General features: G+C 42.7%; 2 protein-coding genes across 2 annotated transcripts in view; one reads left to right on the forward strand and one right to left on the reverse strand.

Moving 5' to 3' along the window:
- Positions 1–7020, forward strand: part of GPR39 (G protein-coupled receptor 39) — a 263309-nt gene extending 256289 nt beyond the window's left edge. The window contains exon 3 of the mRNA XM_004375079.2: positions 6509–7020. Coding sequence (XP_004375136.1) covers positions 6509–7020 — 512 coding nt within the window. The remainder of the gene's footprint in view (positions 1–6508) is intronic.
- Positions 7021–7136: 116 nt separating this feature from the next.
- LYPD1 (LY6/PLAUR domain containing 1) overlaps positions 7137–12899 on the reverse strand; it is a 51809-nt gene continuing 46046 nt past the window's right edge. Inside the window, exon 4 of the mRNA XM_004375110.2 lies at positions 7137–7710. Within this exon, the coding sequence (XP_004375167.1) occupies positions 7475–7710 (236 nt within the window). The 3' untranslated portion in view covers positions 7137–7474. The remainder of the gene's footprint in view (positions 7711–12899) is intronic.

Here is a 12899-nt window from a genome sequence, read left to right on the forward strand (position 1 = left end):
GCTTCCTCGGGCTGGTACCTCACTTTTCCTTTGTGGGGAAAATATGTGCTGCAGGGTTTTGTCTGGTGCTTGTTCTTGAGGGACCTAGTTCTAAAACTGAATGGAAACAGTATATCAGAGAAGGTTGTGCTGTGGAAGCCTGAACTAGACCTGCCTCTCATTGTATTCCATGCTGTGAATTGCTAGCACTTGAGCCTAAATCTGGGAAAGAAAAAAAGAAGCTGTATTAAAAAGTCTCACTTGCCAGTCTAGAATAGGATCCAGTGTTCCAAAGAGTATGGCATGGTAGGAGGAGTCCTGAGGTGTTGACCACATGAGATCTTGGGCAAATCACTTAACCTCAGTTTCATCACTGTTATGTAATTGTGTCCCCCCAAAATGTGTGTCAACTCGGCTAGGCCACGATTCCCAGTATTGTGTGATTGTCCACCATTTTGTCATCTGATGTGATTTTCCTGTGTGTTAGAAATCCTACCTCTATGATGTTAATGAGGCAGGATTAGAGGCAGTTATGTTAATGAGGCAGCACTCAATCTACAAGATTAGGTTGTATCTTAAATCAGTCTCTTGAGATATAAAAGAGAGAAGCGAGCAGAGAGACGTGGGGACCTCCTACCACCGAGAAAGCAGTGCCCGGAGCAGAGCATGTCCATTGGACCAGGGATCCCTGTGCTGAAAAGCTTCTAGACCAGGGGAAGACTGATGACAAGGGCCTTCCCCCAGAGCCAATAGAGAGAGAGAAAGCCTTCCCCTGGAGCTGGCACTCTGAATTTATACTTCTAGCCTCTAGACTGTGAGAGAATAAATTTCTCTTTGTTAAAGCCATCCACTTGTATTTCTGTTATAGCAGCCACAGCGCTAGATAACTGAAAGGATCACTTGTAAGATAAGGGATACGTGGCTGGTCTCAGAGGGTCTCTTCCTGCTTGCACATCCTATGATGATTCTAAGATGAATTCTGGGGAACACACAAACAGTTACCGTCACTTTAAAGGTTAGGGGAGAAAAAAACAGAAGCTCAGTGTCAGATACTTCATGGCTGCCCTGTCTCAGGCTGCGTAGCCTAATGCGCTTCTGAAGATTAAACTGCACCGGCTGGCTCAGACGCTGCTGAAGTTTCAAGCTTCACTGCGGGATGTTGTTGGACATCTGCATTACCTCTGTTTTTTCAACAACATTGCTCTGCCAAGAATAAATCTTTGTCACCGTCTCATGGCTCTTGTCATTTTAGTGTGGCGATCAAGGAGGAAAAAGGAAAGTGCTTTATGGGGAAAAACAGATAAGATATGAAGGTATTTAGTAACCCAGAGTGCAAGACTGTCTTGATTATAATACAGATCTGTCAAATACTTGAGTTAAAACAGTTTACCTGCTTTACATGAGTGGGTTCAGTTCACTGATCTTCATTCAAATTCACACTAAAGTTATTTTACTGCGGGCTGCATGTTACACCACATAGACCAAAGAGTCATAGATTTTTCCAAATGTAATATACAAGCCCAAGTTGATTTCAGCCAAACATAAATTTAGTCAAATCTTTAATGCATTCTATTAAGGCACGAATAAGGCTTTAAAGCTTTGGTCTCAGCTACAGAGTAGCTGGGTCTAGAGCTGAACCAATTGTAAACAGCCAGAAAAAAAATTTGCCTTTGGTCATGGTATTTATTCTCAACCAAAACCAGCTGCTGTCGAGTTGACTCTGACTCATGGTGACCCCACGTGTGTCAGAGCAGAACTGTGCTCCATAGGGTTTTCAGTGGCTGATTTTTTGGAAGTAGATCGTCAGACCTTTCTTCCAAGGCACCTCTGGGTGGGCTTGAACCGACAACCTTTTGGTTAGCAGCTGAGTGCGTTAATCATTTGCACCACTCAGGCACTCCACAGTGTCATCTAAAATAATGAACAGTTTTTTCCAGTGTAGAAATGAGCAATTACGTGTCATTATAAAATGACAAATTTTACAAGGGGACTAGTTTGGTTTTATTCCCCCAACAGGCTAACCTCTATTAGATTGCTCTCAGGCACTCACCTCACCACTTTCCTAAAACAAAGCACTGGTAGAAGGTCACCAACCATGTTTTCCACCTCCATTTGAGGTGGCGGAAGTATTTTCTAACAGCTAGAGTTTGCATAGTCTGCGGTCTTCCAAAATGGCTAGGCAAGGTTTAGAATGACAAATCTATCCTTATGCTTTCAGAATTATTTAAGCTTTAAATAATTTGGAGTTCCATATATGGAAGGCTTTATATGAGAAGACTAGATAAACCTGCTGTACGCTATAGCTGAGAATACATACTCAGAAATGCGATCAGCATTCAGCCTTGGTTGGATCATCAAAATCCCAGGATGATAAATACAGGCTACATGGGAGCTTTGTTGCTTTGACATAGCTTTCTGGGCACATGGCTGGAAAGGGGTGCAGTCTAGGGAGTGGCAAGGGGAGGAAAAAGGGGGCTTAGCTACTTTGACAAGGAGCTATGATTACTTCAATCTGCACTGTCCAGTACTGTAGCCTTTGGCCAGAGGTCCCAACTGAGATGTGCTATAAGAGTAGAAGACATGCTTGGTATGAAAAAAAGCATGTAACACATCTCAACCATTTTTATATTGATTGCATGTTGAAATGAGAATAGTTTGAGTGTTTTTTTTCACCTTTTTTAATGTGGCTACTCAAAATTTAAAAATTACAGATGGGGCTTACAATTTTATTTCTGTTGGGCAGCACTGCTTTATGCCCTTTTTAAGTGGTGGAATTAACGGTTAATGTTTACTTTCTTCCTTGTGTTTTCTGTGTTTCTCAAACGGAAAATAGGAGAAATAAACAATATTGTGTCTTTGAGGGAAAAAAATATAGATCATGGATTTTGGAGTCAGGCGAGCATGTGTGCTAGCTATTCCACTTGGACAGCTAACTTTCTCTGAGCCTCAACTTCCTCATCTGTAAAATGAGACAGTAACGGTTCCAATCTCTCCAGGTTGTTGTCAGGAGTGAGAAATGCATGAGACATTAACAGAGGATGCTTATAAGGCACAGAAAATGGCACAGAGAAAACAATTGATATTCTGCATGTTTTCTTGGTTATATCTCAAGACATGCATTTTTTTTTGTCAGATGCATTTTTTTTTTTTTTAAATCTCTGTCCATTTCTAAGGTCCTTGTCTACTTTGTTCTCTAAGTTTGTATCTGCTCTCTTATCTATCTACTTCTACACCCCGCACATCAAGCTTTCTTTTTTTCCCTCATCATTGAAGCATCTCTGGTCCAGGTCCCCATTTTCTGCTGTGTCTTCAGACTGAGCTATCTCCCACTTATTTCCTTTAGCTCATTTCAACCTTCAAGGAAGAATTCTATCCTGGCCAAAACTACAAAACAGTCTTCAACTCTTTGTCTGTACCCATGCCTGGCCTCCTACCAGGATGCTGGATCTTGTTTTTTACTGAATACCACTTCTTTTGATGAGTTGATCAGTTAAGGACAACTGACGGCCGGCAAAGGGGGGCAAAGTTAACAGAGAACAACAGCAACCCAAACCCATTACCATTGAGTCGATTCTGACTCATGGCAACCCCATGTGTTACACAATAAAATTGCTCCAGAGGGTTTTCTTGGCTGTAATATTTATGGCAGCAGATTGCCAGGACTTTCTCCCACAGCACCGCTGGGAAGGTTCAAACTACCAACCTTTAGGTTAGCAGTCAAGTGCAAACCTTTTGCGCCACCTAGGGACAAGGGTTGGGTAAACAAGAAAACCAGGAGCAAACACAGGACAGAAAAAAAGCAATTTCATCAATTCTCTCCCCTTGCCCCACAACCCAGCCTTCTTTTCTCACTGCCTTGCCTCCAGGCCTTAATGGCTGTGGTGTGTTCAGCCTGTGGTAAGTACAAGCCGGTTGTCTCAGCGCCTCTCTAGGCTTTCACAGTCTCCCATAGCGTATCACAGCACACATCTAAAACTATGTGCTCCCTTTCCATATTCTGAGAAATAAGTCATCAGATGAAGATGGTTGTATTTGCTCTCTGAAATTCAGTGACAGGGAAGACGGAAAAAAAATCAAAACTTTGTGAAGACGGGTGGCTTCCCTCGATATGGTAAGCATCCTAGCTCCTTCCCAATTAATGAGATGAACCTGTCAGTCAGAGCAGCATAAGAGGGAAATGAGGAACAGTACTTTAAGGACGAACTTGGAATAACACAGGTTCCTGGAAACACCAGCTCTGCTCAATGCCGTGAAAAAAAAAAAAAACAACAACAAAAAACCTTTTTCCTACGCAAGCTTTTATTTAAAAAGAAAAAAAAAAAATATCAGAAAAAGGTTGATTTTTATTCCCATCCACCAAATGTAACTAGGTGATTCAGAATAGACTCTTGACTTAAAGTGATTTTTTGCCTTTTCATCAGATCAATAAGTTACTTTGCCGATTTTATTTTTAGATTTACTAAAGGTTCTCAGGGTAGCAAACTCAAAGCAGAGAAATAAGCACATTGGTTTGAACTTCAAGCTTGGGCTGAGGTTTGACAGGAGAAACCCTTGGAAGTTAACAGGGGAGCAGCATTTCGAGGCTCTTGCTGACAGCTGGGATTTGTGAGGATTTGTCGTTGGAGGGGCTGGGCTTTTTCGGTGCCAGAACACACACCCAGGGCACCTCCATCCCAGGCCAGGGATGCTCAGGTTAGTGCGTGCAGGGGTGCCAGCCCTGGATGCCTCAACATGACTGTTTGCGCTGGAGCATTTATTAATGAAATATTTACCATCAGTCAGAGGCAGGAAGGGATCATTGCCAACAGTCACTTCCCTGTGGCTTCTTAGAAAATCAGAAGGTTTGAAAATGTGAATGAATTTTCCTTATGTTGTACTATTGAAGTTTAGGGAAGGGAGGAATGCTTTCTAAAAATCTAAAGCCCTGTTTTGAGGTATTAGCTCTCCAAAGAGGAACTTAAATTTTGGCGTCTTGGCTCCCCAACAGGAGGCAGCAAAGGCTCAGCAGATCTCTCATCTTCCCCTCCTTGCTGTTGTTGCGTTACTGTAGTAAACCACTCTTATGACACCTGTGGGATCAGTTGTTGGTGTGGCCTGGTAACTTCTGTCTGTCAGAGGTTTGTAGGAATAGCGATGACTGTGTAAGCTGGAATGTGAACAAGTATACATGCAGTCAACTTCTGCTGCACGTAGGGGGACTACAGAGGGGTCACTCTTCTCGTGGTTGTTAGTTGCTGTTGAGCTGGCTCTGGCTCATGGCGACCTTATATGTACACTGAAGCCTGTGAGAGCTGGAACTCGAGGGGACTGCCTTGTTTTCCCAGGTCTCACAAGTTTTCCACCTTTGACTGGGTGCAGTGTTACACTTTTGTATTGCTCATTTAGTGAGAAATATTTAAATTTTCCTTCTCTGACAGGTTTCTGCCTTACACAGGCTCTGGCTTTCACAGGTTTTACTGTATTACAGAACAAAATGTTGCTCAGTCTTGCACCATCTTCACAATTGTTGGTATGTTTGAGCTCACTGTTGCAGCCACCATGTCAATCCATCTCGTAGATGGTTTCCCTTGTTTTTACTGACCTTCTACATTACCAGACATGATGTCTTTTCCTAGCGGTTAGTCTTTCTTGATGACGTGTGCTATGTGAGCTAGCCGAAGTCTTGCCATCCTCACTTCTAAGGAGCATTTTGGCTGTACTCTCTTCTCTAGGGTCTGCTCTTTTTTCTGGGCTGCTGACCCTGTGGCTCTGTGCTGGGAAGGCAATAAACACATTACTGACTGAAACCTAAAAGACCAAGTAAAAGGAAGTTTTATATTTTTTCCAAATTGCTTTGGAATAATTGTCTTTTTCTTCCCCCATGAGGGTAGAAGAGATGAACTATCTAAAAGCATTTGAAAAGAAGAAAACAGGTGCCATTGCAGATACACACATCATAAATACAGGTGTACCCTCCAAGCACATGTGTGTCCAAAAAGCATTCTCTGTGACAGGCTATTTCTGATCTTGCTTCCCCTGAAATTGAAGGAAGCATCAGTGCGATTAAATCTGCCTCATTGTCACCAAAGGGCAATAGTTCCCTTTGACTTGAAAAGAGCATCAGGTCTTCTTTATGCAGACATTATCTAAAATATAAATACTGTTTAATATGGCTAGCCTGTATATATCTATTTCTTTAAGACAAAAAGATAAAACCAGATTTATGGACCATATAAAATGCTTCGTGGATACACAAACATCAATGAGAACATTTTTTGGAAATTAAAACAGGCATCAACAGGTATAAATAAACTGTCTAAAGCATTTAGGGTCTTTAACACAGCCAACTCCCCCAGCCTTCAAACAGCGTTAAATTCTTTTTTTTTGCTAGTGGCAAAAGAAGCTGTGAAGCACAACATTGAGAAATTGGTACCATTTCCTGGTCAGTAAGCACAGAACCGAGGGGCTAAATATTTTAAGGTTTTTTTTTTTTTTTCCCCCCTTTCTTTTTTGGTTCTCATGCCGTTCCTCTCCTCTCTTCCCTGCTCAGGGCTGATCGTGGTGACATTAGCCGTGTGCTGGATGCCAAACCAGATTCGCAGGATCCTGGCCGCGGCCAAACCCAAGCACGACTGGACCAAGGCCTACTTCCAGGCATACATGATCCTGCTGCCCTTCGCAGACACCTTCTTCTACCTCAGCTCCGTGGTCAACCCACTGCTGTACAACGTGTCCTCGCAGCAGTTCCGCAGCGTGTTCATGCAGGTGCTGCGCTGCCGCCTGACACTGCAGCACGCCAACTACAAGAAGCAGATTCGCGTCTCCACCGACAGCCCCCGCTCCGCCCGCCCGTTGATCTTCACATCTTCCTGGCGCCACTCGTCTGCAAGGAGAACTAACAAGGGTTTTTTAAGCACTTTCCAGAGTGAGGCCAAAGCCGACCCTAAGCCCTCGCCATTGAGTCTCAATTCACTGGAGCCCAACTCCGAGACAGAACCAGTGGAGGCCGCTGCAGAAGCCAATTCTACTGCAGAGAATGGTCTCCAGGAGCATGAAGTGTAAATGTCAAGTGAGGAAGCCCTGCGTGGTAACCCGCCCTCCCCCACCACGCACAGGCAAAATCACCCCCCACGCAGCAGTGACAGAATGAACCTTAGCCCCATCAGGGACAGAAATGGAAGCTGGGGGACTCCTCGGAAAAGGCCGGTGTCTACCTTAGTGCCTTCTGAGGGTGGATTCCGGCTGACCGGCCTTGACTCTTGATTACACTTTTGAGAGTGGAGTTCGTTCCACCCCCTTCCTTCAAGTCCACACTGAAAACTCAGACTGAATTTATTCAGAGCTTACAAAAATGTTTGACACGGCGCTCTTTCATTATTCGCAAAGGAACAATAAAGAAAGAGGACACAGACTCCTCCCTACCCCAGAATACACGGACACCCAGAAGAAATCGGCCAGAGGGGGCGCGCGAGGGCCAGGAGAACAACGCGGGAGTGGCTGGTGGGCTCCTTCAGCTTCAGCAGTGTACCAAGGAGCGGGCTAGTTTGAGGAGCAAGACGGTGGTGAGGAGCTCTGGCCGCAGGGCTGCGGCAGAACTGCCCCTTTTCTTGGGCCGGGGCCCGTTGCAGAGCGGGGTGTTGCAGCAACTGATGCACACTGAGTTCAGTTTCCCCGGGGAGCAGAAGGACTGGTACCCGGCAGAGGCGATGAGGCAGGCCGCGGACGACGCACACGACTTGCGGTACATGATTCCTGCAACATAGACCCAAAGGAGCTTGGTTAGCATGCGCTGGTCAGTCAGCTGCCCCTTTGAGCCCAAATCCTAAAAGCCAGGGCAGTGCTCCAGGGTATTTCGTGGTATGGTGAAGGAGGCAGTCATCATTTCACCAAAGTTGTGCTACAAGCTATTCTGGGTGCCAATACCACTTACTATACTAGGGAATAAAGAGCCGTAAAATCAAAGTCTAGTTTTTTAAGCCGGAGTTCACACTGTGCACTACCACAGAGCTTTTTAGTTAGTTAGACTATCTTTTTTTTTTTTTTTTAACCACAGAGCTTTTTAGTTAGACTATCTTTTTTTTTTTGGTTCAAACTCTCTAAGGCCAGGGAGGACCACAGCTGCATTTCTAGATTGTATCTTTATTAATTACTATTACTATATAAGTGATGACAGAGATGTGGCTCTCAACTACGTTATTTATTAAATCCAGGAATATTCTCAAAGACCAAATCCCCTTCTGAAGTAGCCCTGATCTTTTCCCAGGTTTGAAGGGCCCACTGGGTTGGGGTGAAGGAGGACAGGTTGGCAGAGTGCCCAGGTCAGTTTTTTTGTCATGAAGTTTTGCGCTTAGAACGTGGCCATTGCAAAGCTGGCCTTCAGTACCATGCACTGTTTGGCTATGTCAGGAAGCCTCTTGGTAAGACTGGAGGACTGTTTTAAACAAAGGCATCGAAACCAAAACCAAACCACTTGCTGTCGAGTCGATTCTGACTCGTGGTGACCATGGGTTGCAGAGTAGAACTGCACCATAGGGTTTTCAGGGCTGTGACCGTTTGTAAGCAGATCACCAGGGCTTTCTTCTGAGGCACATCTGGGTGGATTCAAACGGCCAAACTTTTTGGTTAGTAGTTGAGCGCTTAACCATTTATGCCCCCCAGGGACTCCCCATCATCAAATTAGGGTGTCTTAGATTGCCATTTGTCTTCTTAAAGCTGGAAGTTTACTCAATTCAAATAATAATAGCTAAGCTTACTTAAACAGCCACAACAATGGACTCAAACATACACACATACCAACAATCTAGAAGATGGCACAGGATGGCTAATGTTTTGTTCTGTTACATGTAACGTCAGAGCCAACTTGATGGCAGCTAGCCACAAGCTTACTGAGTGCTTTCTCCTATATGCCAGGCACTATTCTAAGGGCCGTAGTGTGTACTAGCTATTTACTATCATCTACAACTCTGTAACGGAAGTCACATGATCATCCCCATTTGACAGATGGGAGGAGGGCCAGCCAGAGAGGTTCAGTAATTTGCCCAAGGTCACACAACTAGAAGGTGGAGCTGGAACTGGATCCCAGCATCTGGGCTTCATGCTGTCAAGTCTATATTACTGTATGGCAAACAGCCAACCACAATGGTGGTGTTTTTTTATTTTTTGGCTTTATGTTGCATCATCAAAGATGGCTTTTGATGTGTGTCATGGAGAGCTGTTTTATTTTGTATCAATAAATTACTTTTTTTTTTTTTTGACAAACAGCAGTATTTAATATTAAAACTCAGACGGGAAGTGAATGGTTTCAGCCTGGTTTTTGGCCCAGCACAGCTGAAGGCTCTAACACATCCCACTAGCAGCCAGGGCTCCTGAGCCACTGCTTCCTGGCAGGTGCATGTATGCAGATGTCCTTTTGGTCTGGGCCCTTGCTCCTCCTCGAGAATTGCTGCTTTGGGTGCTTTGGAAAAGTAAAGAATTGAACTCCCTAAAACTTCCAAGTGGGAGGTAAGAAGTACTTTAGATTTACATTAGAACATGCAATTTCATGTCATTCTTTTCTATAACCGCAACTTTAGAAGGATCGATTTTCTAACACTGTTAGAAAGTCCTGAAAGGTGACTTGTCTGGAAGATAAAGCCCAGGTCTAGAGGGGAGGGAGACATTGTTTGATTTCTAAGGCCTGTGCTCAAAATGAGAAGAAACAGCTGCAAACGTCTGTTAATAATAGGAACGTGGAATGTAAGAAGTATGAGTCTAGGAATAGTGAAAGTTGTCAAAAATGAAATGCAATCCATAAACAACATTGATACCCTAGGCATTAGTGAGCTGAAACGGACTGGTATTGGCTATTTTGAATCAGACAATCATATGGGATACTATGCCAGGAATGACAAATTGAAGAGGAATGGCATAGCATTCATCGTCGAAAAGAACATTTCAAGATCTATCCTGAAGCACAACCCTGTGTCAGTGATAGTATAATATCCATAAGCTTACAAGGAAGACCAGTTAATATGACTATTACACACCAACCACTAATGCCAAAGATGAGAAAATTGAAGATTTTTACCAACTTCTTCAGTCTGAGATTGATCAAACATGCAGTCAAGATGCGTTGATAATTATTGGCGATTGGAATGCAAAGGTTGGAAACAGGATCAGTAGTTGGAAAATATGACCTTGGTGATAGAAACGATGCTGGAGATCCCATGATAGAATTTTGCAAGACCAATGACTTCTTCGTGGCAAATACCTTTTTTTCACCAACATAAACATCAACTATGCATGTGGACCTTGCCAGATGGAATACATGGGAATCAAATTGACTACATCTGTGGAAAAAGACATGGAAAAGCTCAGTATCATCAGTCAGAACAAGGCCAGGGGCCGACTGCAGAACAGACCATTGATTGCTCATATGCAAGTTTAAGTTGAAGCTGAAGAAAATTAGAACAAGTCCACAAGAGCCAAAGTACGACCTTGAGTATATCCCACCTGAATTCAGAGACGATCTCAAGAAGAGATTTGATGTGTTGAACACTAATGACTGAAGACCAGATGAGTTGTGGAATGACATCAAGGACATGATATGTGAAGAAAGCAAGAAGAGGTCATTAAAAAGTCAGGAAAGAAAGACCAAAATGGATGTCAGAAGAGACTCTGAAATTTGCTATTAAACGTTGATTAGCTAAAGCAAACGGAAGAAATGATGACGTAAAAGAGTTGAGAAGATTTCAAAGGGCAGCTTGAGAAGACAAAGTAAAGTATTATAATAACATGCGCTAAGACTTGGAGATAGAAAACCAAAAGGGAAGAACACACTTGGCATTTCTCAAGCTGAAAGAACTTAAGAAAAAAATTCAAGCCTCAAGTTGCAATATTGAAGGATTCTACGGGGAAAATATTAAATGACACAGGAAGCATCAAAAGAAGATGGAAGGAATACACTGAGTCACTATACCAAAAAGAATTGGTCGATGTTCAGCCATTTCAGGAGGTAGCGTATGATCAGGAACTGATGTTACTGAAGGAAGAGGTCGAAGCTGCACTGAAGGCTCCAGGAATTGATGGAATACTAATTGAGATGTTTCAACAAATGGATGCAGCACTGGAGTGCTCACTCATCTATGCCAAGAAATTTGGAAGATACCTGGCCAACCAACTGGAAGAGATCCAACCAAATGTGGAAATTATTGAACAATATCATCAATATCACACGCAAGTAAAATTTTGCTAAAGATCATTCAAAAGCAACTGCAGAAAGTACATAGACAGGGAACTGCCAGAAATTCAAGCCAGATTCAGAAGAGGATGTGGAATGAGGGATATCATTGCTGATGTCAGATGGATCCTGGCTGAAAGCAGGGAATACCAGAAAGACAGTTACTTGTGGTTTATTGAATATACATAAAAATCATAAAAATTATAGATACCATTGCAAAGAATGGGAATTCCAGAACACTTAATTGTGCTCATGAGGAACCTGTACGTAGATCAAGAGACAGTTGTTCAGACAGAACAAGGGGATACTGCATGGTTTAAAGTCAGGAACGGTGTTGTATCCTTTCACCATACTTATTCAATCTGTATGCTGAGAAAATAACCCAAGAAGGTGGACTATATGAAGAAGAATGTGGCATCAGGATTGGAGGAAGACTCATTAACAAACTTCGATATGGAGATGAGTCCACTTTGCTTGCTGAAAGTGAAGAGGACTTGAAGCACTTACTGATAAGGATCAAAGACCACAGCCTTCAGTATGGATTACACCTCAACATAAACAAAAATCTTCACAACTGGACCAATAAGCAACATCATGATAAACGGAAGAAAAGACTGAAGTTGTTAAGAATTTCATTTTACTTAGATCCACAGTTAACGCCCACGGAAGCAGCAGTCAAGAAATCAAACGATGCACTGCATTGGGCAAATCTGCTGCAAAAGACCTCTTTCAAGTGTTAAAAAGCAAAGATGTCACTTTGAGGACTAAGGTGCACCTGAACCAAGCCACAGTGTTTTCAGTCACCTCATACGCATTCAAAAGCTGGACGATGAATAAGGAAGACTGAAAAGAACTGATGCCTTTGAATTGTGGTGTTGGCGAAGAATATTGAATATACCATGGACTGCCAAAAGAATGAACAAATCCATCTTGGAAGAAGTACAGCCAGAATGCTCCTTAGAAACAACGATGGTGAGATTAAGTCTCACATACTTTGGACATGTTATCAGGAGGGACCAGCCTCTAGAGAAGGACATCCTGCTTGGTACAGGGTCAGCGAAAAAGAGGAAGAACCTCAATGAGATGGATTGACACAGTAGCTGCAACAATGGCCTCCAGCGTAATAACAACGATTGTGAGGATGGCGCAGGGCCAGGCAGTGTTTCATTCTGTTGTACATAGGGCCGCTATGAGTTGGAACTGACTCAATGGCATCTAACAGCAACAACAGCTCAGTGGGTTGGACCCGATGGGGACTCAGGACTATTTACCAGCATCATCACTTACATGCTTATGAAGATTAACTACAAGTAGATCTAAGATTTAAATGTTAAACTAAAACCATAGAAATACTAAAAGAAACTTTGGAACCTTAGGAGATTTCTTTTATAATTTAAGATTAGGGAAGGATTTGCAATGATGCAACACCCAAAAGCCATTAAAGGAAAGAGTGATGAATTTGATAGACTATACAAAAATAAAAAACATAAATCTCTGCCTGGTAAAAAAAATCACTATAAGCAAAAGTGGAATATCGGGAAAAATGTTTGCAACTCAAATCACAAAGAACAAATGTCCTTAATAGGTAAAAATGTAGTATAAATCAGTAAGAAAATAATAACCGATTAGAAGAAAAGTAAATATAAAGGGCTTTGAAGTACATGAAAAGATGCTCACCCTTACTTATAATAAAGAGAAATGCAAATTAAAACTTCATCAAGAA

Source organism: Trichechus manatus, unplaced genomic scaffold (assembly GCF_000243295.1).
Source record: "Trichechus manatus latirostris isolate Lorelei unplaced genomic scaffold, TriManLat1.0 scaffold00033, whole genome shotgun sequence".
Taxonomy (NCBI): Eukaryota; Metazoa; Chordata; class Mammalia; order Sirenia; family Trichechidae; genus Trichechus; species Trichechus manatus.